This window comes from Hippocampus zosterae, chromosome 11, assembly GCF_025434085.1.
Source record: "Hippocampus zosterae strain Florida chromosome 11, ASM2543408v3, whole genome shotgun sequence".
In the NCBI taxonomy this organism is placed as follows: domain Eukaryota; kingdom Metazoa; phylum Chordata; class Actinopteri; order Syngnathiformes; family Syngnathidae; genus Hippocampus; species Hippocampus zosterae.
This window is the reverse complement of record NC_067461.1, coordinates 16704584-16731745: the sequence shown is the minus strand read 5'-3', so window position 1 is coordinate 16731745 and position 27162 is coordinate 16704584. Positions and strand designations below refer to the sequence as shown.

Sequence of the window (27162 nt, the reverse complement as noted above, 5' to 3'; positions counted from 1 at the left end):
TGCACACTGAGCCGCTATTTGCTGTGGGCAATGTGGGTGACCACCCAGGACGCAATATTAGCGCAATCACAGGCGCACTGGCACCCCCTGCACCCCTCCAAAGGAACCCCCCCCCCCAAAAAAAAAAACCTCCTAATAAAATTCACCAGTTTTCTAGAAGACTACCGCTAGGGTGCCCTCTTGATTGTCACATCAACTTGCTGCTGCTTTGATTTAGACAGATTGTATGTGTCCAAAGAGGCGAGGGAACAGAGAGGGTGAGGCAACACAACTCAAACTGCTTCAAAATAAATTTTATTTTAATTAATATATACCCAGATGCATACACATAATTGACTGGTCTATGTGAAAATATAAATGAATGAATGAATAAATAAAACCATCTATGTTAGTTTGCTTACTTCACGTGACTCCAGACTCCGGATGATTGACAGGTGACTGTTCTTTCTAATGTATTCCATAGCTTCCTCTGGATCTTCAATTGTGTCAGTGATGTGACGCATCGTGGGGATCCCAGCTTGACATCCTGGCAGCTCCACATTAGGTTGTTTACCTTCAGTGATTGCCACTCTCTTCTTCGCAACCGTCACCGTGTAGTCTGGCAACATGCTCACTGTCATCGTGCAGAATCAGCAACCCTGAGTGGACCGCTGTACAGAAGACATCATCCTGTTCCGGTAGGTAGTGGAATCTGAAAATAATGACTTTGGGAGGCATCATTTGTTTCATCACCACATTGGGCGCTACGCCATATGCTGCATTCAGAGTTTGGTCGAACTTAAATTACACAGCTGATACTTGCAGTGAGCAGCTGTTCTTCACACAATTCAAAAGGAGTCTGGACATACCTGACAGTTACCAGCTGACCAAGTGGAACGCAGCTTTGGATGAGGCAAAAACACAGGCGTGAGAAGAGTTTAGCGAGGCAAAGGAAAACGACTTCCGGATGGTCTACATAGGAAGCTGGGCTCGCTTATCTCTGGGGTTGAAGTCCCGAAGTAATAATAATAATAATAATAATAATAATAATAATAATAATAATAATAATAATAATATATTTTATTTGGGCGACCCGGTAGTCCAGTGGTTAGCACGTCGGCTTCACAGTGCAGAGGTACCGGGTTCGATTCCAGCTCCGGCCTCCCTGTGTGGAGTTTGCATGTTCTCCCCGGGCCTGCGTGGGTTTTCTCCGGGTGTTCCAGTTTCCGCCCACATTCCAAAAATATGCATGGCAGGCTGATTGAACACTCTAAAATTGTCCCTAGGTGTGAGTGTGAGCGTGGATGTTTGTTCGTCTATGTGTGCCCTGCGATTGGCTGGCAACCGATTCAGGGTGTCCCCCGCCTACTGCCCGGAGACGGCTGGGATGGGCTCCAGCACCCCCGCGACCCTAGTGAGGATCAAGCGGTACGGAAGATGAATGAATGAATGAATATTTTATTTATAAGCGCCTTTCAAGACACCCAAGGACACTTTACAATAATAAAAAACACAAAACAATACGATACGGGTTGAGCAGCGGCAGCCAAAACGCGCCAGCGTTCACTCAACCCGAAAGTCAGAAAGAAACCACAAAGGAGGGAGAGGGGGAGAAAAAAAAACCCACGCTTGAATTACCCTGATTTTGAGGATAATTTGAGTGAGGCAAAAAACTCCTGCACAAGCATATGACAGTTACAACAGGTCACAAGACATAAACAATGAAGACGGTGAAATAAGGGAATGTATGAGGGAGGGGGTGATGGTGGGGGACTAGCTTCCGTGCATATTTTCATCAGGGGAAGGTCGAGAGAGCAGATGTTGTTTTTGGTAGCAGGCTGCCCAAGAATTTAAGACAGCCTTGAGTCCGTGGCTTATGTCTCTTTAGTGGCGTCGATCAGCCAAATCCGTGATTTCAGTCAATATTTGAGCATGGATTCCAGTTTCTCCAAGTTGTTGTCCATCCTGCAGTGACGCTCCAAAACCGCAACAGTTTGTGGTTGAGCACAGTCTGAGTCTGAGTGTTGGACATCCGCGTTATGCCATCCTTAGACCGGCAGCCTCTTCCAATAGAGCCGCTCCCGTCGGTTGAATTTTTTTCACACCAAACTGCAGCATACCTGTTATCGGAAGGCCGAAAATGTAGATGTCATCCACATCCTCAACGGACAGTGTTGACAGGCACATCATTCTCCACTTCCTCCAGGGATCGAGGGTGTACGCAGCAGCAAAAGTCCCCGAGGGGCAAGTAGGCTCCCCAGTGCCAGCTCTTCTCATCGAGAAAATGTTGTTGATGGCATCGAGAGGATGCCATCATTTTAGGATGAAAATACTAAAGGAGGCTAGGAAAAGTCAGGACAAAGACAGCACATGGACTGAGTGGCGAGCAGGGAAGGGGGGTGGGGGGCGGGGGGTGGGGGGCAGGAGAGAAAAGCAAAAGCGTCCGCCTTCGTCGAGAGCCAAGCAAGAGGTGGTTTAAGTGTTCCTCTATGGCAAAGCCCCAGAGGTGGATGAGCTCCACTCTGAGTTCCTAAAGACTCTGAATGTTGTGGGGCAGCCCTGGTTGACACACTTCGACAACATTGGCCTGACATTGGGGACAAAGCTTCAGGATTGGCAGAACGGGCTGGTGGCCTTGAGGGATCTGAGGGTGTGTTCCAATTACTCAGGGATCACAGTCCTCAGCCTCCCAAGTAGGTCTATTCAAGGGTGCTGGAGACAAGGATCCGTCAGGAGGTGGAATTTCAGATTCAGGTAGCAGTCAGGTTTTTGTCTCAGCTGTGGGCAGGGTCCTCGAGGATTCATGGGAGTTCACCCAACTAGTCTACATGTGTTTTGTTAACTTGGAGAAGGCATTCAACCATGGTGCCTCGGGCAGTTCTGTGGGTGTTGCCTAAGGGGTACAGCGCACCAAGCTCCCTGATGCAAGCTTTGTTCTTAATTGTGTTAACCATTTTAAAATTTAGTCTCAGCTTTAGTCCAGTTTTAATCATGCTTTTTAGTTTGATCACATTGAGTCAACCTCATCCCATTTTAATTTTGTCAGGTTTAGTTGACTATAAATGTAGCATTTTAGTCCTCAGTTAAGTCCAAGAAAACACTTTATTCATCTCATTTTACTCAAAAACAGTCAACATTTTAGTATAGTTTTAGTCAGGGCAATAATTTTATCAATCACATTTTTTGTCAGCAGATAACAGTGAACAATTTCATGTTCAAACTCATACAGTATTTCCTGTTTGAAACTGTAATTTATAGTTGTTTAGAATTATGTGTGGCATAATTATTGTATTTTATCGAGAAGAATTGTTTCAGTTCATTTTACTTTTTAGTTTACATCCATGTATAGCTGCCCAGGTGATAACTGTTAACTATAGTTTGCTGGCAGCTCCTGGATTAGCTCACACTTTCATCTGCTTGAACTATAATTGCGATCCAACTGAAATCATAGTTGCCCGACCAGTATAACGTATCTTAGTGAGCACAAATACAGCTTCACAGACAATTACATCAACAAGTGGCCACTATTGTTACATGCAACAGGCTAGTAAATTAGCCAGCATTAGTTTACTGTCGGTTTGAGGTTTCTGTTGGAGCATTATAGCCGTTGGTTTAATGTTACTTTATGAACATCCACCAGCAATATTTTTTGTTAACTTAACACAATGTCTTTGTGGTTAACTGTGATGTGTCTATTAAGTTGTGAGGGGTGGGGTGGGGGATGGGGGGTCAGCTACCTTGTACCCACCTTCCTTCCCTTGGATTAAAATCAAGCATAAGGAAGGTTTTTCCCCTTTCAAAATTACAAAAACATGTCCAGATATCAAAGCTTCTCTTTCAACTGGGCCTCGTGCAAACCATGGCCATTTAAAGTGTTTACTTCCATCCCGTGACTGGAAACTTCGCACCTAGCATTATTTTGCTGTGAATGACATGAGAACTTGGTTGAAGAGCACTTATCAAAGTCAAGAAATCATAATTTTCATCTTGTCTTTGCTCGTGAACTAAAATGTCCACAGATCTACAACTGTCATGGGAGCGGGTTGCAAGTGTGAAGCAGTTGGGATGAAAATCAACTCTTGAAAATCTGAGACCATGGACCTCAGTTGGAAAAGGATGTGGTGAAGTATCGGGGGTGATATCCTGCCTCAGGTAGAGGTATCTTGGGATCTTGTTCACAAGTAAGGGTAGGATGGAGCGTGAGATCAACAGGCAGTGCAGCATTTGCTGTGATGCGGAATCTGTATCGATCTGTCATGGTGAAGAGTAAGCTCTTTGTTTCTACCATCACTCATGGTCATGAGTTTTGGGTCGTGACTAAAAGGACAAGATCCCAGATACAAGTGGCCAATATAAGTTTCCTCTGCCTGGTGTCTGGGCTCTCCATTAGACATAGGGTGAGAAGCTTGGTCATCCAAGAGGGATTTGGAGTTGAGTAGTTGCTTATCCAAGTTGAGAGGGGCCAGATGAGGTGGCCCGGGAGTCTGTAGGATGCCTCCTGGACGCCTCCCCTGGTGAGGTGTTCCAGGCCCATCCTATCAATAGGAAAGCCTGGGATGACTCAGGACACATTAGAGAAACGATGCCTCTTAGCTGGCCTGGAAACACCATGGGATCTCATGGGTTGGAATAAGTTGGAAGTCTGGCTTTCCATGCAAAAGCTGTTGACCCCACAACCCAAATTAATGGTAGAAAATTGGTGGATAATTAATGCAGCATTCATTGTGACACTCATGTATTTACTCTTTACAGGACATCATCTGCCAGAATGATCACTTTGAAAATGTTCACCGTTGTTCTTCTGGTTGTTAGTAAGTCAGCACACTCCCAATTAACATGGAACAAACAGTAAGTAAAAAGTCACTATATAACACTGCTGTCAACACATTAACACAGGGTGCATCAGCCTTCCAACAAGGAGAAAACGGTCAAGCCTGACTGAGGAGAATTTAGGACCAGAAGCCTACCATTGGAGCCAAGGACAGCCTGACATTCAAGCAGACGCCCGAGATGCGACATTTTTATCATCTGAAGCAATCCAGCGTATTCTTAAATTTCCCTCAGAGACCCCAAACCACTATGACGCCACAAATAGAAGGTATAGCGATGACACGCAAAACCATGGCATCACAGGAAAGAAACTTCCCCCTTGCTCACACACACAAGACTCCACACATGAAGAAAATATCTCTTGGCCGCATACTGAAGACTCTAGCCATGAAGATGAAATGCAATGCCGGCATGTCCGTGACTCCACACATAAAGCACAAACTCCATGCCGGCATACCCCTGACTTCACTCATGAAGAACAAGCTCTTTTCCAGCATACTCGTGACTCCAACCATGAAGAACAAACCCCCTGCCAGCATAAAAAAGACTCTAGTAAAAAAGAAAAAAGTCCTTGCGAACATACTCCTGAACTCAATCATGAAGAACGAATGCCTTGCCGGCATAACCATGGCAACAGAGATGAAGATAATGACTCCGTTTATTATGAAATTAAGCCTTGCCCGCCTAAACATTACACAACACATGCACCATTAACGACTCCATATACTAGTGACACCACAAAGACAACACTGATGAGTGATACCACAAAAACGACACTTTCGAGTGATGCTACAGAGAGCAGTGAAAGCACATTTTCAAGTGAGAGCACCCTCTTCAGCGAAAGCACGCTAAGTAGTGATAACACACCCTTGAGCGATAGCACCCTTTCCAGTGACAGCACCCTCTCAAGTGAAAGCACCCTTTCCAGCGAAACTACACTAAGCAGTGGCAGCACCCTTTCAAGTGATAGCACTCTTTGTAACGACAGCACACTGAGCAGTGACAGCACACTCTCGAGCGATAGCACCCTTTCCAGCGACAGCACACGAAGCAGTGACAGCACACTCTCCAGCGATAGCACACTCAGCAGTGACAGCACCCTCTCAAGCGATAGCACCCTTTCCAGCGACATCACACTGAGCAGTGACAGCACCCTTTCCAGCGACATCACACTTAGCAGTGACAGCACACTCTCGAGCGATAGCACACTGAGCAGTGACGGCACACTCTCGAGCGATAGCACACTGAGCAGTGACAGCACCCTCTCAAGCGATATCACCCTTTCCAGCGACAGCACCCTCTTGAGCGATAGCACACTGAGCAGTGACAGCACACTCTCGAGCGATAGCACACTGAGCAGTGATAGCACCCTTTCCAGCGACATCACACTGAGCAGTGACAGCACCCTCTCGAGCGATAGCACACTGAGCAGTGACATCACCCTCTCGAGCGATAGCACACTGAGCAGTGACAGCACACTCTCGAGCGATAGCACACTGAGCAGTGACGGCACACTCTCGAGCGATAGCACACTGAGCAGTGACAGCACACTCTCGAGCGATAGCACACTGAGCAGTGGCAGCACCCTTTCAAGTGATAGCACACTGAGCAGTGACGGCACACTCTCGAGCGATAGTACACTGAGCAGTGACAGCACACTCTCGAGCGATAGCACACTGAGCAGTGACAGCACACTCTCAAGCGATAGCACACTGAGCAGTGACAGCACACTCTTAAGCGATAGCACACCGAGCAGTGACAGCACACTCTCGAGCGATAGCACACTGAGCAGTGACAGCACACTCTCGAGCGATAGCACACTGAGCAGTGACAGCACACTCTCGAGCGATAGCACACTGAGCAGTGACGGCACACTCTCGAGCGATAGTACACTAAGCAGTGACAGCAGCCTTTCCAGCGATAGCACACTGAGCAGTGACAGCACACTCTCGAGTGATAGCACACTGAGCAGTGACAGCACACTCTCGAGCGATAGCACACTGAGCAGTGACAGCACACTCTCGAGCGATAGCACACTGAGCAGTGACAGCACACTCTCGAGCGATAGCACACTGAGCAGTGACAGCACCCTCTCAAGCGATATCACCCTTTCCAGCGACAACACACTCTCGAGCGATAGCACACTGAGCAGTGACAACACACTCTCGAGTGATAGCACACTGAGCAGTGACAGCACCCTTTCCAGCGACATCACACTGAGCAGTGATAGCAGCCTCTCGAGCGATAGCACACTGAGCAGTGACAGCACACTCTCGAGCGATAGCACACTGAGCAGTGACGGCACACTCTCGAGCGATAGCACACTTAGCAGTGACAGCACCCTCTCAAGCGATATCACCCTTTCCAGCGACAGCACCCTCTTGAGCGATAGCACACTGAGCAGTGACAGCACACTCTCGAGCGATAGCACACTGAGCAGTGACAGCACCCTTTCCAGCGACATCACACTGAGCAGTGACAGCACACTCTCGAGCGATAGCACACTGAGCAGTGACAGCACACTCTCGAGCGATAGCACACTGAGCAGTGACAGCACACTCTCGAGCGATAGCACACTGAGCAGTGACAGCACATTCTCGAGCGATAGCACACTGAGCAGTGACAGCACACTCTCGAGCGATAGCACACTGAGCAGTGACAGCACACTCTCGAGCGATAGCACACTGAGCAGTGACAGGACGCTCTCGAGCGAAAGCACTCTGAGCAGTGACAGCACACTCTCGAGCGATAGCACACTGAGCATTGGCAGCACCCTTTCAAGTGATAGCACCTTTTCCAGCGACAGCACACTGAGCTGTGACAGCACACTCTCGAGCGATAGCACACTGAGCAGTGACAGCACACTCTCGAGCGATAGCACACTGAGCAGTGACAGCACCCTCTCAAGCGATATCACCCTTTCCAGTGACAGCACCCTCTCAAGCGATATCACCCTTTCCAGCGACAGCACACTCTCGAGCGATAGCACACTGAGCAGTGACAGCACACTCTCAAGCGATAGCACACTGAGCAGTGACAGCACACTCTCGAGCGATAGCACACTGAGCAGTGACAGCACACTCTCAAGCGATAGCACACTGAGCAGTGACAGCACACTCTCGAGCGATAGCACACTGAGCAGTGACATCACCCTTTCCAGCGACAGCACATTGAGCAGTGACAGCACACTCTCGAGCGATAGCACACTGAACAGTGACAGCACACTCTCGAGCGATGGCACACTGAGCAGTGACAGCACACTCTCAAGCGATAGCACACTGAGCAGTGACAGCACACTCTCGAGCGATGGCACACTGAGCAGTGACAGCACCCTTTCAAGCGATAGCACGCTTTCCAGTGATATTACATTGAGCAGTGGCAGTACCCTCTCAAGCGATAGCACCCTTTCCAGTGATAGCACACTCTCGAGCGATAGCACACTGAGCAGTGACAACACACTCTCGAGCGATAGCACACTGAGCAGTGACATCACCTTCTCAAGCGACAGCACCCTTTCCAGTGACAGCACACTAAGCAGTGACAGCACACTCTCGAGTGATAGCACACTGAGCAGTGACAGCACCCTTTCAAGCGATAGCACCCTTTCCGGTGACAGCACACTCTCGAGCGATAGCACACTGAGCAGTGACAGCACCCTTTCCAGCGATAGCACCCTTTCCAGCGATACCACGCTGAGCAGTGACAGCACCCTTTCCAGCGACAGCACACTGAGCAGTGACAGCACACTCTCGAGCGATAGCACACTGAGCAGTGACAGCACCCTTTCAAGCGATAGCACGCTTTCCAGTGATATTACATTGAGCAGTGGCAGTACCCTCTCAAGCGATAGCACCCTTTCCAGTGATAGCACACTCTCGAGCGATAGCACACTGAGCAGTGACAACACACTCTCGAGCGATAGCACACTGAGCAGTGACATCACCTTCTCAAGCGACAGCACCCTTTCCAGCGACAGCACACTGAGCAGTGACAGCACCCTCTCGAGCGATAGCACACTGAGCAGTGACAGCACACTCTCGAGCGATAGCACACTGAGCAGTGACATCACCCTTTCCAGCGACAGCACATTAAGCAGTGACAGCACACTCTCGAGCGATAGCACACTGAGCAGTGACAGCACACTCTCGAGCGATAGCACACTGAGCAGTGACAGCACACTCTCAAGCGATAGCACACTGAGCAGTGACAGCACACTCTCAAGCGATAGCACACTGAGCAGTGACATCACCCTTTCAAGTGACAGCACACTGAGCGGTGGCAGCACCCTGTCAAGTGATAGCACACTTTCCAGCGACAGCACACTGAGCAGTGACAGCACACTCTCGAGCGATAGCACACTGTGCAGTGACATCACCCTTTCAAGTGACAGCACACTGAGCGGTGGCAGCACCCTGTCAAGTGATAGCACACTTTCCAGCGACAGCACACTGAGCAGTGACAGCACACTCTCGAGCGATAGCACACTGAGCAGTGACATCACCCTTTCAAGTGACAGCACACTGAGCGGCGGCAGCACCCTGTCAAGTGATAGCACACATTCCAGCGACAGCACACTGAGCAGTGACAGCACACTCTCGAGCGATAGCATACTGAGCAGTGACAGCACCCTCTCAAGCGATATCACCCTTCCCAGCGACAGCACACTCTCGAGCGATAGCACACTGAGCAGTGACAGCACACTTTCAAGCGATAGCACCTTTTCCAGTGATAGCACACTGAGCAGTGACAGCACCCTCTCGAGCGATAGCACACTGAGCAGTGACAGCACACTCTCGAGCGAAAGCACACTGAGCAGTGGCAGCACCTTTTCAAGTGATAGCACCTTTTCCAGTGATAGCACACTGAGCAGTGACAGCACCCTTTCCAGCGACAGCACACTGAGCAGTGAGAGCACACTCTCGAGCGATAGCACAATGAGCAGTGACAGCACGCTCTCGAGCGATAGCACACTGAGCAGTGACAGCACCCTCTCAAGCGATATCACCCTTTCCAGCGACAGCACACTCTCGAGCGATAGCACACTGAGCAGTGACAGCACACTCTCGAGCGATAACACACTGAGCAGTGACAGCACCATTTCCAGCGATAGCACACTGAGCAGTGACAACACACTCTCGAGCGATAGCACACTGAGCAGTGACAACACACTCTCGAGCGATAGCACACTGAGCAGTGACAGCACCCTCTCAAGCGATATCACCCTTTCCAGTGACAGCACACTCTCGAGCGATAGCACACTGAGCAGTGAATATACACTCTCGAGCGATAGCACACTGAGCAGTGACATCACCTTCTCAAGCGACAGCACCCTTTCCAGTGACAGCACACTAAGCAGTGACAGCACACTCTCGAGTGATAGCACACTGAGCAGTGACAGCACCCTTTCAAGTGATAGCACCCTTTCCGGTGACAGCACACTCTCGAGCGATAGCACACTGAGCAGTGACACCACCCTTTCCAGCGATACCACGCTGAGCAGTGACAGCACCCTTTCCAGCGACAGCACACTGAGCAGTGACAGCACCCTCTCGAGCGATAGCACACTGAGCAGTGACAGCACACTCTCGAGCGATAGCACACTGAGCAGTGACATCACCCTTTCCAGCGACAGCACATTAAGCAGTGACAGCACACTCTCGAGCGATAGCACACTGAGCAGTGACATCACCCTTTCAAGTGACAGCACACTGAGCAGTGGCAGCACCCTCTCGAGCGATAGCACACTGAGCAGTGTCAGCACACTTTCAAGCGATAGCACCCTTTCCAGTGATAGCACACTGAGCAGTGACAGCACCCTTTCCAGCGACAGCACACTGAGCAGTGACAGCACACTCTCGAGCGATAGCACACTGAGCAGTGACAGCACACTCTCGAGCGATAGCACACTGAGCAGTGACAGCACACTCTCAAGCGATATCACCCTTCCCAGCGACAGCACACTCTCGAGCGATAGCACACTGAGCAGTGACAGCACACTCTCGAGCGATAGCACACTGAGCAGTGACAGCACACTAACGAGCGATAGCACACTGAGCAGTGACAACACACTTTCAAGTGACAGCACCCTTTCCAGCGACATCACACTGAGCAGTGACAGCACACTCTCGAGCGATAGCACAATGAGCAGTGACAGCACACTCTCGAGCGATAGCACACTGAGCAGTGACAGCACCCTCTCAAGCGATATCACCCTTTCCAGCGACAGCACACTCTCGAGCGATAGCACACTGAGCAGTGACAGCACACTCTCGAGCGATAGCACACTGAGCAGTGACATTACCCTTTCAGGTGACAGCACACTGAGCAGTGGCAGCACCCTTTCAAGTGATAGCACCCTTTCCAGCGACAGCACACTGAGCAGTGACAGCACACTCTCGGGCGATAGCACACTGAGCAGTGACAGCACACTCTCGAGCGATAGCACACTGAGCAGTGACAGCACACTCTCGAGCGATAGCACACTGAGCAGTGACAGCACACTCTCAAGCGATAGCACACTGAGCAGTGACAGCACACTCTTAAGCGATAGCACACTGAGCAGTGACAGCACACTCTCGAGCGATAGCACACTGAGCAGTGACATCACCCTTTCCAGCGACAGCACATTAAGCAGTGACAGCACACTCTCGAGCGATAGCACACTGAGCAGTGACAGCACACTCTCGAGCGATAGCACACTGAGCAGTGACAGCACACTCTCAAGCGATAGCACACTGAGCAGTGACAGCACACTCTCGAGCGATAGCACACTGAGCAGTGACAGCACACTCTTGAGCGATAGCACACTGAGCAGTGACATCACCCTTTCCAGCGACAGCACATTAAGCAGTGACAGCACCCTTTCCAGTGATAGCACACTGAGCAGTGACAGCACCCTTTCCAGCGACAGCACACTGAGCAGTGACAGCACACTCTCGAGCGATAGCACACTGAGCAGTGACAGCACACTCTCAAGCGATAGCACACTGAGCAGTGACATCACCCTTTCCAGCGACAGCACATTAAGCAGTGACAGCACCCTTTCCAGTGATAGCACACTGAGCAGTGACAGCACCCTTTCCAGCGACAGCACACTGAGCAGTGACAGCACACTCTCGAGCGATAGCACACTGAGCAGTGACAGCACACTCTCAAGCGATAGCACACTGAGCAGTGACAGCACACTCTTAAGCGATAGCACACTGAGCAGTGACAGCACACTCTCGAGCGATAGCACACTGAGCAGTGACATCACCCTTTCCAGCGACAGCACATTAAGCAGTGACAGCACACTCTCGAGCGATAGCACACTGAGCAGTGACAGCACACTCTCGAGCGATAGCACACTGAGCAGTGACAGCACCCTCTCAAGCGATATCACCCTTCCCAGCGACAGCACACTCTCGAGCGATAGCACACTGAGCAGTGACAGCACACTCTCGAGCGATAGCACACTGAGCAGTGACAGCACACTAACGAGCGATAGCACACTGAGCAGTGACAACACACTTTCAAGTGACAGCACCCTTTCCAGCGACATCACACTGAGCAGTGACAGCACACTCTCGAGCGATAGCACAATGAGCAGTGACAGCACACTCTCGAGCGATAGCACACTGAGCAGTGACAGCACCCTCTCAAGCGATATCACCCTTTCCAGCGACAGCACACTCTCAAGCGATAGCACACTGAGCAGTGACAGCACACTCTCGAGCGATAGCACACTGAGCAGTGACATTACCCTTTCAGGTGACAGCACACTGAGCAGTGGCAGCACCCTTTCAAGTGATAGCACCCTTTCCAGCGACAGCACACTGAGCAGTGACAGCACACTCTCGGGCGATAGCACACTGAGCAGTGACAGCACACTCTCGAGCGATAGCACACTGAGCAGTGACAGCACACTCTCGAGCGATAGCACACTGAGCAGTGACAGCACACTCTCAAGCGATAGCACACTGAGCAGTGACAGCACACTCTTAAGCGATAGCACACTGAGCAGTGACAGCACACTCTCGAGCGATAGCACACTGAGCAGTGACATCACCCTTTCCAGCGACAGCACATTAAGCAGTGACAGCACACTCTCGAGCGATAGCACACTGAGCAGTGACAGCACACTCTCGAGCGATAGCACACTGAGCAGTGACAGCACACTCTCAAGCGATAGCACACTGAGCAGTGACAGCACACTCTCGAGCGATAGCACACTGAGCAGTGACAGCACACTCTTGAGCGATAGCACACTGAGCAGTGACATCACCCTTTCCAGCGACAGCACATTAAGCAGTGACAGCACCCTTTCCAGTGATAGCACACTGAGCAGTGACAGCACCCTTTCCAGCGACAGCACACTGAGCAGTGACAGCACACTCTCGAGCGATAGCACACTGAGCAGTGACAGCACACTCTCAAGCGATAGCACACTGAGCAGTGACAGCACACTCTTAAGCGATAGCACACTGAGCAGTGACAGCACACTCTCGAGCGATAGCACACTGAGCAGTGACATCACCCTTTCCAGCGACAGCACATTAAGCAGTGACAGCACACTCTCGAGCGATAGCACACTGAGCAGTGACAGCACACTCTCGAGCGATAGCACACTGAGCAGTGACAGCACACTCTCAAGCGATAGCACACTGAGCAGTGACAGCACCCTCTCAAGCGATATCACCCTTCCCAGCGACAGCACACTCTCGAGCGATAGCACACTGAGCAGTGACAGCACACTCTCGAGCGATAGCACACTGAGCAGTGACAGCACACTTTCAAGCGATAGCACCCTTTCCAGTGATAGCACACTGAGCAGTGGCAGCACACTCTCAAGCGACAGCACACTGAGCAGTGACAGCACACTCTTGAGCGATAGCACACTGAGCAGTGACAGCACACTCTCGAGCGATAGCACACTGAGCAGTGACAGCACACTCTCAAGCGATAGCACACTGAGCAGTGACAGCACACTCTCGAGCGATAGCACACTGAGCAGTGACATCACCCTTTCAAGTGACAGCACACTGAGCAGTGGCAGCACCCTCTCGAGCGATAGCACACTGAGCAGTGTCAGCACACTTTCAAGCGATAGCACCCTTTCCAGTGATAGCACACTGAGCAGTGACAGCACCCTTTCCAGCGACAGCACACTCTCGAGCGATAGCACACTGAGCAGTGACAGCACACTCTCGAGCGATAGCACACTGAGCAGTGACAGCACCCTCTCAAGCGATATCACCCTTCCCAGCGACAGCACACTCTCGAGCGATAGCACACTGAGCAGTGACAGCACACTCTCGAGCGATAGCACACTGAGCAGTGACAGCACACTTTCAAGCGATAGCACCCTTTCCAGTGATAGCACACTGAGCAGTGGCAGCACCCTTTCTAGTGATAGCACACTTTCCAGCGACAGCACACTGAGCAGTGACAGCACACTCTCGAGCGATAGCACACTGAGCAGTGACAGCACACTCTCGAGCGATAGCACACTGAGCAGTGACAGCACACTAACGAGCGATAGCACACTGAGCAGTGACAACACACTTTCAAGTGACAGCACCCTTTCCAGCGACATCACACTGAGCAGTGACAGCACACTCTCGAGCGATAGCACACTGAGCAGTGACAGCACCCTCTCAAGCGATATCACCCTTTCCAGCGACAGCACACTCTCGAGCGATAGCACACTGAGCAGTGACAGCACACTCTCGAGCGATAGCACACTGAGCAGTGACATTACCCTTTCAGGTGACAGCACACTGAGCAGTGGCAGCACCCTTTCAAGTGATAGCACCCTTTCCAGCGACAGCACACTGAGCAGTGACAGCACACTCTCGGGCGATAGCACACTGAGCAGTGACAGCACACTCTCGAGCGATAGCACACTGAGCAGTGACAGCACACTCTCAAGCGATAGCACACTGAGCAGTGACAGCACACTCTTAAGCGATAGCACACTGAGCAGTGACAGCACACTCTCGAGCGACAGCACATTAAGCAGTGACAGCACACTCTCGAGCGATAGCACACTGAGCAGTGACAGCACCCTCTCAAGCGATATCACCCTTTCCAGCGACAGCACACTCTCGAGTGATAGCACACTGAGCAGTGACAGCACACTCTCGGGCGATAGTACACTGAGCAGTGACAGCACACTCTCGAGCGATAGCACACTGAGCAGTGACAGCACACTTTCGAGCGATAGCACACTGAGCAGTGACAGCACACTCTCGAGCGATAGCACACTGAGCAGTGACATCACCCTTTCCAGCGACAGCACATTAAGCAGTGACAGCACACTCTCGAGCGATAGCACACTGAACAGTGACAGCACACTCTCGAGCGATAGCACACTGAGCAGTGACAGCACACTCTCAAGCGATAGCACACTGAGCAGTGACAGCACACTCTCGAGCGATAGCACACTGAGCAGTGGCAGCACCCTTTCAAGTGATATCACCCTTTCCAGCGACAGCACACTCTCGAGCGATAGCACACTGAGCAGTGACAGCACACTCTCGAGCGATAGCACACTGAGCAGTGCCAGCACCCTTTCCAGCGACATCACACTGAGCAGTGACAGCACCCTCTCGAGCGATAGCACACTGAGCAGTGACAGCACATTCTCGAGTGATAGCACACTGAGCAGTGACAGCACACTCTCAAGCGACAGCACACTGAGCAGTGACAGCACACTCTTGAGCGATAGCACACTGAGCAGTGACAGCACACTCTCGAGCGATAGCACACTGAGCAGTGACAGCACACTCTCAAGCGATAGCACACTGAGCAGTGACAGCACACTCTCGAGCGATAGCACACTGAGCAGTGTCAGCACACTTTCAAGCGATAGCACCCTTTCCAGTGATAGCACACTGAGCAGTGACAGCACCCTCTCGAGCGATAGCACACTGAGCAGTGACAGCACACTCTCGAGCGATATCACACTGAGCAGTGGTAGCACCCTTTCAAGCGATAGCACACTGAGCAGTGGCAGCACCCTCTCAACCGAGAGCACCCTTTCCAGTGACAGCACACAGAGCAGTGATAGCGCCCTTTCCAGCGGCAGCACACTGAGCAGTGGCAGCACCCTTTCAAGCGATATCACCCTTCCCAGCGACAGCACACTCTCGAGCGATAGCACACTGAGCAGTGACAGCACACTCTCGGGCGATAGCACACTGAGCAGTGACAGCACACTCTCGAGCGATAGCACACTGAGCAGTGACAGCACACTCTCGAGCGATAGCACACTGAGCAGTGCCAGCACCCTTTCCAGCGACATCACACTGAGCAGTGACAGCACCCTCTCGAGCGATAGCACACTGAGCAGTGACAGCACATTCTCGAGTGATAGCACACTGAGCAGTGACAGCACACTCTCAAGCGACAGCACACTGAGCAGTGACAGCACACTCTTGAGCGATAGCACACTGAGCAGTGACAGCACACTCTCGAGCGATAGCACACTGAGCAGTGACAGCACACTCTCAAGCGATAGCACACTGAGCAGTGACAGCACACTCTCGAGCGATAGCACACTGAGCAGTGACATCACCCTTTCAAGTGACAGCACACTGAGCAGTGGCAGCACCCTCTCGAGCGATAGCACACTGAGCAGTGTCAGCACACTTTCAAGCGATAGCACCCTTTCCAGTGATAGCACACTGAGCAGTGACAGCACCCTTTCCAGCGACAGCACACTGAGCAGTGACAGCACACTCTCGAGCGATAGCACACTGAGCAGTGACAGCACACTCTCGAGCGATAGCACACTGAGCAGTGACAGCACCCTCTCAAGCGATATCACCCTTCCCAGCGACAGCACACTCTCGAGCGATAGCACACTGAGCAGTGACAGCACACTCTCGAGCGATAGCACACTGAGCAGTGACAGCACACTTTCAAGCGATAGCACCCTTTCCAGTGATAGCACACTGAGCAGTGGCAGCACACTCTCGAGCGATAGCACACTGAGCAGTGACAGCACACTCTCGAGCGATAGCACACTGAGCAGTGACAGCACACTCTCAAGCGATAGCACACTGAGCAGTGACAGCACACTCTTAAGCGATAGCACACTGAGCAGTGACAGCACACTCTTGAGCGATAGCACACTGAGCAGTGACATCACCCTTTCCAGCGACAGCACATTAAGCAGTGACAGCACACTCTCGAGCGATAGCACACTGAGCAGTGACAGCACCCTCTCAAGCGATATCACCCTTTCCAGCGACAGCACACTCTCGAGCGATAGCACACTGAGCAGTGACAGCACACTCTCGAGCGATAGCACACTGAGCAGTGACATTACCCTTTCAGGTGACAGCACACTGAGCAGTGGCAGCACCCTTTCAAGTGACAGCACCCTTTCCAGCGACAGCACACTGAGCAGTGACAGCACACTCTCGGGCGATAGCACACTGAGCAGTGACAGCACACTGAGCAGTGACAGCACACTCTCGGGCGATAGCACACTGAGCAGTGACATCACCCTTTCCAGCGACAGCACATTAAGCAGTGACAGCACCCTTTCCAGTGATAGCACACTGAGCAGTGACAGCACCCTTTCCAGCGACAGCACACTGAGCAGTGACAGCACACTCTCGAGCGATAGCACACTGAGCAGTGACAGCACACTCTCAAGCGATAGCACACTGAGCAGTGACATCACCCTTTCCAGCGACAGCACATTAAGCAGTGACAGCACCCTTTCCAGTGATAGCACACTGAGCAGTGACAGCACCCTTTCCAGCGACAGCACACTGAGCAGTGACAGCACACTCTCGAGCGATAGCACACTGAGCAGTGACATCACCCTTTCCAGCGACAGCACATTAAGCAGTGACAGCACACTCTCGAGCGATAGCACACTGAGCAGTGACAGCACACTCTCGAGCGATAGCACACTGAGCAGTGACAGCACCCTCTCAAGCGATATCACCCTTCCCAGCGACAGCACACTCTCGAGCGATAGCACACTGAGCAGTGACAGCACACTCTCGAGCGATAGCACACTGAGCAGTGACAGCACACTAACGAGCGATAGCACACTGAGCAGTGACAACACACTTTCAAGTGACAGCACCCTTTCCAGCGACATCACACTGAGCAGTGACAGCACACTCTCGAGCGATAGCACAATGAGCAGTGACAGCACACTCTCGAGCGATAGCACACTGAGCAGTGACAGCACCCTCTCAAGCGATATCACCCTTTCCAGCGACAGCACACTCTCAAGCGATAGCACACTGAGCAGTGACAGCACCCTCTCGAGCGATAGCACACTGAGCAGTGTCAGCACACTTTCAAGCGATAGCACCCTTTCCAGTGATAGCACACTGAGCAGTGACAGCACCCTCTCGAGCGATAGCACACTGAGCAGTGACAGCACACTCTCGAGCGATATCACACTGAGCAGTGGTAGCACCCTTTCAAGCGATAGCACACTGAGCAGTGGCAGCACCCTCTCAACCGAGAGCACCCTTTCCAGTGACAGCACACAGAGCAGTGATAGCGCCCTTTCCAGCGGCAGCACACTGAGCAGTGGCAGCACCCTTTCAAGCGATATCACCCTTCCCAGCGACAGCACACTCTCGAGCGATAGCACACTGAGCAGTGACAGCACACTCTCGGGCGATAGCACACTGAGCAGTGACAGCACACTCTCGAGCGATAGCACACTGAGCAGTGACAGCACACTCTCGAGCGATAGCACACTGAGCAGTGACAGCACACTCTCAAGCGATAGCACACTGAGCAGTGACAGCACACTCTTAAGCGATAGCACACTGAGCAGTGACAGCACACTCTCGAGCGACAGCACATTAAGCAGTGACAGCACACTCTCGAGCGATAGCACACTGAGCAGTGACAGCACCCTCTCAAGCGATATCACCCTTTCCAGCGACAGCACACTCTCGAGCGATAGCACACTGAGCAGTGACAGCACACTCTCGAGGGATAGCACACTGAGCAGTGACATTACCCTTTCAGGTGACAGCACACTGAGCAGTGGCAGCACCCTTTCAAGTGATAGCACCCTTTCCAGCGACAGCACACTGAGCAGTGACAGCACACTCTCGGGCGATAGTACACTGAGCAGTGACAGCACACTCTCGAGCGATAGCACACTGAGCAGTGACAGCACACTTTCGAGCGATAGCACACTGAGCAGTGACAGCACACTCTCGAGCGATAGCACACTGAGCAGTGACATCACCCTTTCCAGCGACAGCACATTAAGCAGTGACAGCACACTCTCGAGCGATAGCACACTGAACAGTGACAGCACACTCTCGAGCGATAGCACACTGAGCAGTGACAGCACACTCTCAAGCGATAGCACACTGAGCAGTGACAGCACACTCTCGAGCGATAGCACACTGAGCAGTGGCAGCACCCTTTCAAGTGATATCACCCTTTCCAGCGACAGCACACTCTCGAGCGATAGCACACTGAGCAGTGACAGCACACTCTCGAGCGATAGCACACTGAGCAGTGCCAGCACCCTTTCCAGCGACATCACACTGAGCAGTGACAGCACCCTCTCGAGCGATAGCACACTGAGCAGTGACAGCACATTCTCGAGTGATAGCACACTGAGCAGTGACAGCACACTCTCAAGCGACAGCACACTGAGCAGTGACAGCACACTCTTGAGCGATAGCACACTGAGCAGTGACAGCACACTCTCGAGCGATAGCACACTGAGCAGTGACAGCACACTCTCAAGCGATAGCACACTGAGCAGTGACAGCACACTCTCGAGCGATAGCACACTGAGCAGTGACATCACCCTTTTAAGTGACAGCACACTGAGCAGTGGCAGCACCCTCTCGAGCGATAGCACACTGAGCAGTGTCAGCACACTTTCAAGCGATAGCACCCTTTCCAGTGATAGCACACTGAGCAGTGACAGCACCCTTTCCAGCGACAGCACACTGAGCAGTGACAGCACACTCTCGAGCGATAGCACACTGAGCAGTGACAGCACACTCTCGAGCGATAGCACACTGAGCAGTGACAGCACCCTCTCAAGCGATATCACCCTTCCCAGCGACAGCACACTCTCGAGCGATAGCACACTGAGCAGTGACAGCACACTCTCGAGCGATAGCACACTGAGCAGTGACAGCACACTTTCAAGCGATAGCACCCTTTCCAGTGATAGCACACTGAGCAGTGGCAGCACACTCTCGAGCGATAGCACACTGAGCAGTGACAGCACACTCTCGAGCGATAGCACACTGAGCAGTGACAGCACACTCTCAAGCGATAGCACACTGAGCAGTGACAGCACACTCTCGAGCGATAGCACACTGAGCAGTGACAGCACACTCTCAAGCGATAGCACACTGAGCAGTGACAGCACACTCTCGAGTGATAGCACACTGAGCAGTGACAGCACACTCTCGAGCGATAGCACACTGAGCAGTGACAGCACACTCTCGAGCGATAGCACACTGAGCAGTGGCAGCACCCTTTCAAGCGATAGCATACTCAGTAGTGACAGCACCCTTTCCAGCGATACTACGCTGAGCAGTAGCAGCACCCTTTCCAGCGATAGTCCGCTGAGTAGTGGCGGCACCCTTTCAAGCGATATCACATTGAGCAGTGGCAGCACCCTCTCAACCGAGAGAACCCTTTCCAGTGACAGCACACAGAGCAGTGATAGCGCCCTTTCCAGCGGCAGCACACTGAGCAGTGACAGCACACTCTCGAGCGATAGCACACTGAGCATTGACAGCACCCTCTCAAGCGATATCACCCTTCCCAGCGACAGCACACTCTCGAGCGATAGCACACTGAGCAGTGACAGCACACTCTCGAGCGATAGCACACTGAGCAGTGACAGCACACTCTCAAGCGATAGCACACTGAGCAGTGACAGCACACTCTCGAGCGATAGCACATTGAGCAGTGACAGCACACTCTCGAGCGATAGCACACTGAGCAGTGACAGCACACTCTCGAGCGATAGCACACTGAGCAGTGACATCACCCTTTCAAGTGACAGCACACTGAGCAGTGGCAGCACCCTCTCGAGCGATAGCACACTGAGCAGTGTCAGCACACTTTCAAGCGATAGCACCCTTTCCAGTGATAGCACACTGAGCAGTGACAGCACCCTCTCGAGCGATAGCACACTGAGCAGTGACAGCACACTCTCAAGCGATAGCACACAGAGCAGTGACAGCACTCTTTCGAGCGACAGCATACTCAGTAGTGACAGCACCCTTTCCAGCGATACTACGCTGAGCAGTAGCAGCACCCTTTCGAGTGATAGTCCGCTGAGTAGTGGCAGCACACTCTCGAGCGACAGCATACTCAGTAGTGACAGCACACTTTCCAGCGATACTACGCTGAGCAGTAGCAGCACCCTTTCGAGCGATAGTCCACTGAGTAGTGGCAGCACCCTCTCAACCGAGAGCACCCTTTCCAGTGACAGCACACTGAGCAGTGGCAGCACCCTTTCAAGCGATAGCATACTCAGTAGTGACAGCACCCTTTCCAGCGATACTACGCTGAGCAGTAGCAGCACCCTTTCCAGCGATAGTCCGCTAAGTAGTGGCGGCACCCTTTCAAGCGAGAGCCCCCTTTCCAGTGACAGCACACAGAGCAGTGATAGCGCCCTTTCCAGTGACAGCACACAGAGCAGTGACAGCACTCTCTCGAGCAACAGCATACTCAGTAGTGACAGCACCCTTTCCAGCGATACTACGCTGAGCAGTAGCAGCACCCTTTCGAGCGATAGTCCACTGAGTAGTGGCAGCACCCTCTCAAGCGATAGCACTCTCTCGAGCGACAGCACACTGAGCAGTGGTAGTGCCCTTTCCAGCGGCAGCACACTGAGCAGTGGCAGCACCCTTTCAAGCGATACTACGCTGAGCAGTAGCAGCACCCTTTCGAGCGATAGTCCGCTGAGTAGTGGCAGCACCCTCTCAAGCGATAGCACTCTCTCGAGCGACAGCACACTGAGCAGTGGTAGCACCCTTTCAAGCGATAGCACACTGAGCAGTGGCAGCACCCTCTCAACCGAGAGCACCCTTTCCAGTGACAGCACACTGAGCAGTGGCAGCACCCTTTCAAGCGATACTACGCTGAGCAGTAGCAGCACCCTTTCCAGCGAGATCACATTGAGCAGTGGCAGCACCCTCTCGAGTGATAGCACACAGAGCAGTGACAGCACTCTCTCGAGCGACAGCATACTCAGTAGTGACAGCACCCTTTCCAGCGATACTACGCTGAGCAGTAGCAGCACCCTTTCGAGCGATAGTCCGCTGAGTAGTGGCAGCACCCTCTCAAGCGATAGCACTCTCTCGAGCGACAGCACACTGAGCAGTGGTAGCACCCTTTCAAGCGATACTACGCTGAGCAGTAGCAGCACCCTTTCGAGCGATAGTCCGCTGAGTAGTGGCAGCACCCTCTCAAGCGATAGCACCCTTTCCAGTGACAGCACACAGAGCAGTGATAGCGCCCTTTCCAGCGGCAGCACACTGAGCAGTGGCAGCACCCTTTCAAGCGATTTCATACTCAGTAGTGACAGCACCCTTTCCAGCGATACTACGCTGAGCAGTAGCAGCACCCTTTACAGCGATAGTCCGCTGAGTAGTGGCGGCACCCTTTCAAGCGATATCACATTGAGCAGTGGCAGCACCCTCTCAACCGAGAGCCCCCTTTCCAGTGACAGCACACAGAGCAGTGATAGCGCCCTTTCCAGTGACAGCACACAGAGCAGTGACAGCACTCTTTCGAGCGACAGCATACTCAGTAGTGACAGCACCCTTTCCAGCGATACTACGCTGAGCAGTAGCAGCACCCTTTCGAGCGATAGTCCGCTGAGTAGTGGCAGCACCCTCTCAAGCGATAGCACCCTTTCCAGTGACAGCACACAGAGCAGTGATAGCGCCCTTTCCAGCGGCAGCACACTGAGCAGTGGCAGCACCCTTTCAAGCGATTTCATACTCAGTAGTGACAGCACCCTTTCCAGCGATACTACGCTGAGCAGTAGCAGCACCCTTTCCAGCGATAGTCCGCTGAGTAGTGGCGGCACCCTTTCAAGCGATAGCATACTCAGTAGTGACAGCACCCTTTCCAGCGATACTACGCTGAGCAGTAGCAGCACCCTTTCGAGCGATAGTCCGCTGAGTAGTGGCAGCACCCTCTCAAGCGATAGCACTCTCTCAAGCGACAGCACACTGAGCAGTGGCAGCACCCTCTCAACCGAGAGCCCCCTTTCCAGTGACAGCACACAGAGCAGTGATAGCGCCCTTTCCAGCGGCAGCACACTGAGCAGTGGCAGCACCCTTTCAAGCGATACTACGCTGAGCAGTAGCAGCACCCTTTCCAGCGATAGTCCGCTGAGTAGTGGCGGCACCCTTTCAAGCGATATCACATTGAGCAGTGGCAGCACCCTCTCAACTGAGAGCCCCCTTTCCAGTGACAGCACACAGAGCAGTGATAGCGCCCTTTCCAGCGACAGCACACTCAGCAGTGACAGCACTCTCTCGAGCGACAGCATACTCAGTAGTGACAGCACCCTTTCCAGCGATACTACGCTGAGCAGTAGCAGCATCCTTTCTACCGATAGTCCGCTGAGCAGTGGCAGCACCCTTTCAAGTGAAAGCACCCTTTCCAGTGACAGCACACAGAGCAGTGATAGCGACCTTTCGAGCGAAAGCACTCTTTCCAGTGACAACATGCTTTCCAGTGATAGCACCCTTTCAAGTGATCGCACCCTTTCCAGTGATCGTACGCTGAGCAGTGACAGCACCCTGTCAAGTACTGGCATCCTTTCCAGCGACAGCACACAGAGCAGTGATCGCACCCTTTCAAGCGATATCACCGTTTCCAGTGATAGTACACAAAGCAGTGACAGCACCCTTTCAAGTGATACTACGCTGAGCAGTAGCAGCATCCTTTCTAGCGATAGCACACTGAGCAGTGACAGCACCCCCTCACGTGATAGCACCCTTTCCAGCGACAGCACACTGAGCAGTGGCAGCACCCTTTCAAGCGATACTACGCTGAGCAGTAGCAGCATCCTTTCTAGCGATAGTCCGCTGAGTAGTGGCAGCACCCTCTCAAGCGATAGCATCCTTCCCAGTGGCAGCACCCTCTCAAGCGATACCACTCTAAGCAGTGACAGCACCCTTTCAAGTGATAGCACAGTCACTGAATCAATAGCAGAAGTTGCAATCCGAAGATCAGCAGAGACCGCCGTGGCAGCATCCACAACTGCTGCATCAGCAGCAGCATCATTGGCAAGCTCAGCCTCAGCAGCAACAGCTGCGTTATCAGGAGGATCAACTCAAACAGAAGAAGCTGCAAAAGATCTTTCATTTCTTGCAAACGAGGCAGCCACTGCTGCATCTTCATTTTCACAAGGCAAAATAAGTGCAGTTGCAGCAGCAGCTGCAGCAAACAGTGCAGCAGAGGCATCTGAAATTTCTGCAAAAAGAGCACAAGAAGCTGCGGAGGGAGCAAACGGGATGTTGGCCCTGATTGCACTCCAATTCTCTGAAGCTGCGCAAAATGCAGCTACCATCGCGAGATCAGCTGCAACTACAACTGCCTTAGCAGTGAATATTACAGCTTGTTGTGCTTCTGCAGAAAATGCAGCATCTATAATAGAAGATGCGAGAATTGCAAACCAAGAGGCTGAGATGGCAGCACGAGAACTACAAGCTTTACTCAATTCAGGGGACTTACCGGAAGATGTAGAGGCCAGCATAAGAGGAGCTCTTGAGGCAGTCGAAAGCTCAGCTTTGTTGGCAGAACAAACAGCATCTCAGGCTTTAGCGGCACTCGACACAGCACAACGAGCTGCGGCCCCAACTGATGGCGATACAGAAGCTGAATTAGCTGGTGAATTATCTCTCCTACAAGTACAAATTGCAGCACAAAGCGCAAGTGCAGCGGCAGAAGTTGCGGGAGCACCAACAGCAGCTATCCAAGCTTCAAGAGAAGCCTCCCTAGCAGCTGCGGCGGTGTCCCTCGCAGCCTCAGCGGCAACAGTTACCCGGGCAGGAAGTGGAGCGGATCTCGACGATCTTATCAACATCGCCTTTGACATCGCAGAGGGAGCAAATCGTGCGGCTATATCAGTTTCAAATGGAGAGGCAAAGCCGCAAGATGCTAGAGATGCCGCAGCAAGAGCGGCAGACGTGGCAGAAGCATTGGCTGAAGCGGCGGAAGCAGCATCATCGCGAGGAAGCATTGATTTGGAAGCGGCACAAGTTTCGCTTAAAGCGGCGGCGGTGGCCAGACGAGCAGTGATGGCAGGACCAGATGAATTTTCCAACACCGCGACACAATTTGTGGTGACATCCAGAGATGCTGCAGAATTGTTTGCACGTCAGATGTCATCTATGCTGACACCTGAAATGTTTGCAACAATTCAGTCTGCAGAAGAGGTTGCCTTGCTGGCAGAAGCAACAGGAATTGTAGCAGGAACTACAGACAATTTTGAAGCCACAAGACTCTTAGCGAGATCTGCAAGTACAACCACACAAACAGCGAAAGAAAAGATGCGAGATCTTCCGCAAAGAACGGCACTTAGCTTAGCACAAGACTCACTAGTGGTCGGCTTGACAGCTTCAGCTGCAGCTATAACTGCAACGAGCTCGGCAACAGCAGCAGCAGCCGGGCCAGGGGCAGAATCAGCAGCCAGAGCCGCGTTAACTGCCGCAGAGGAAGCGGCGAGCGCCGCCACCTTACTGAGTAATAGTGAATTTACCCTGAACTCCACAGTCAATGCTGGACTTGAGGCGTCACTCAAAGCCAAAAATGCAGCTGACGTAGCCATCGCAGCATCACAAAATGGCTCGGCTCTGGACATGCAGTTGGCCGCCCTGGCTATGGAGGCAGCTGGAATAGCGTCCAGGGCAATAGGAGCTGCACAAAACGTCACCTCAGCAGAAGCAACGACGCAAACAATAATGGATGCTCGCCAAATGGCCAAAGAGGTTGATGACGACTGGAGAGCATTCACGACGAGGGTGCAAAACATGCTGACAGGGACCATGCAGGAATGCTCAGGGGGGTTAGTGGACCAACTGGCGATCTTGACTGTGGCGTCCACAGGGCAGGTGTGCACGGACTTTACCAGACAGGTGGCAGAGTTGGCTTTGACGACAAGCACGGCAGGCCAACCCCTTAACTCCGAGACGGACGAGATGCGAGCTCTGGCGTCTGCCACAGCCTCGTCCGCAAATGTTGCAGTGCGAACGGCAAACACAACGTTGGCCACAGCTACGCAGTCAAACAGAGCTCACGTCCAGATGTTCTCACTCACCACCATTCTCGCCACCACAGTGCTCACGCTGATATTGTGAAGTGTTTAAATCGTTTAAATTAAGGACTTTTGAATTTAATGGACAAAGCCATCTATTTATGCTTGTGATATAATGTATATTTCATATATGCACCTCATCATTTATTCAGTTATACTTACTAAAGATAAATGTCATTATCTGTTGTCATGAAAGATAAAACAAACAAAAGAGTGAAACACATGAATTGCGCTTCAACTAATGCTGTGACTCACTACAAAGAGTGTATTGCAATTGTGTATAAGATGAAAATCTTACCAAAGTCATGAGCGAAAAGTTTGACTGTTTCCAACACGTGAGCAAGCGGAAATCCTCGCGGAGCTTCTTAAAAGGAGTGTGTGTGTTTGCAAATAGACCACTATTTGCAAAACAAAAGTGGATCATTGCGGTATGGTGAGATGCGCTCTGCTCTGTTTCACACGTTTGCATTTTTGGTTGTGTTGTTGCACTATTGTTCCTTTCTTGATCAAACACAATAAAAAATACTCGACTGATTGCTTCCTTCCTGCCTCTGCATCCACACCACAGCAACACTACTGTAGCTCTAGCTATACCAAGGCTTGATAAGCTTTTGAAAAGGAGAGCTATTTCTTGAGAACCAAAGAATCCTTCCAGAAGACATGGCAGAGAATTGTCAGTGAAAGTGTAAGGCTGGGAAAACACAGAAAGACAATGGGACTTTTTTTTGTCCTAATTTTGCCCCTTTCTGACCATGGATGTCAATGCCAGAGTAGCCCCTGTCTTAGATTGTCCTATGAGATTATCTTTCGGTCTTAGGTGTTTTAAGATAGGATCTGTTCCAATAATCGTGTCTGAAATAAGGTCAGGGCCAACCATCGTATTATTACGGCGTTCAATATTTATGAGCAAAAATCTTCCTTGGTGTAGGGAAAGCAGACGACACTTGAGTCCCGATAATGAACTGTTTCGTGAGTGGACTGTAGCCAGTCAAAGAACCACCTTAACCGATGAACATGGAAGCTGCGGTATATAAAATATATACACATATTAATATTCA

The 27162-nt window shown here is 51.8% G+C and overlaps 1 protein-coding gene across 1 annotated transcript; it reads left to right on the top strand.

The window, feature by feature from the left end:
* The first annotated feature begins 532 nt into the window (after nt 1-532).
* LOC127610800 (serine-rich adhesin for platelets-like) lies at nt 533-26147 on the top strand. Its single transcript, XM_052081242.1, has 8 exons — nt 533-677; nt 4732-4790; nt 4876-5962; nt 9599-9652; nt 17555-18138; nt 18805-19346; nt 19620-23970; nt 25564-26147. The coding sequence occupies exons 2-8, from the start codon at nt 4748-4750 to the stop codon at nt 26145-26147; spliced, it is 7245 nt and encodes a 2414-aa protein (XP_051937202.1). The 5' UTR covers nt 533-677; nt 4732-4747.
* The last annotated feature ends 1015 nt before the right edge of the window (nt 26148-27162 follow it).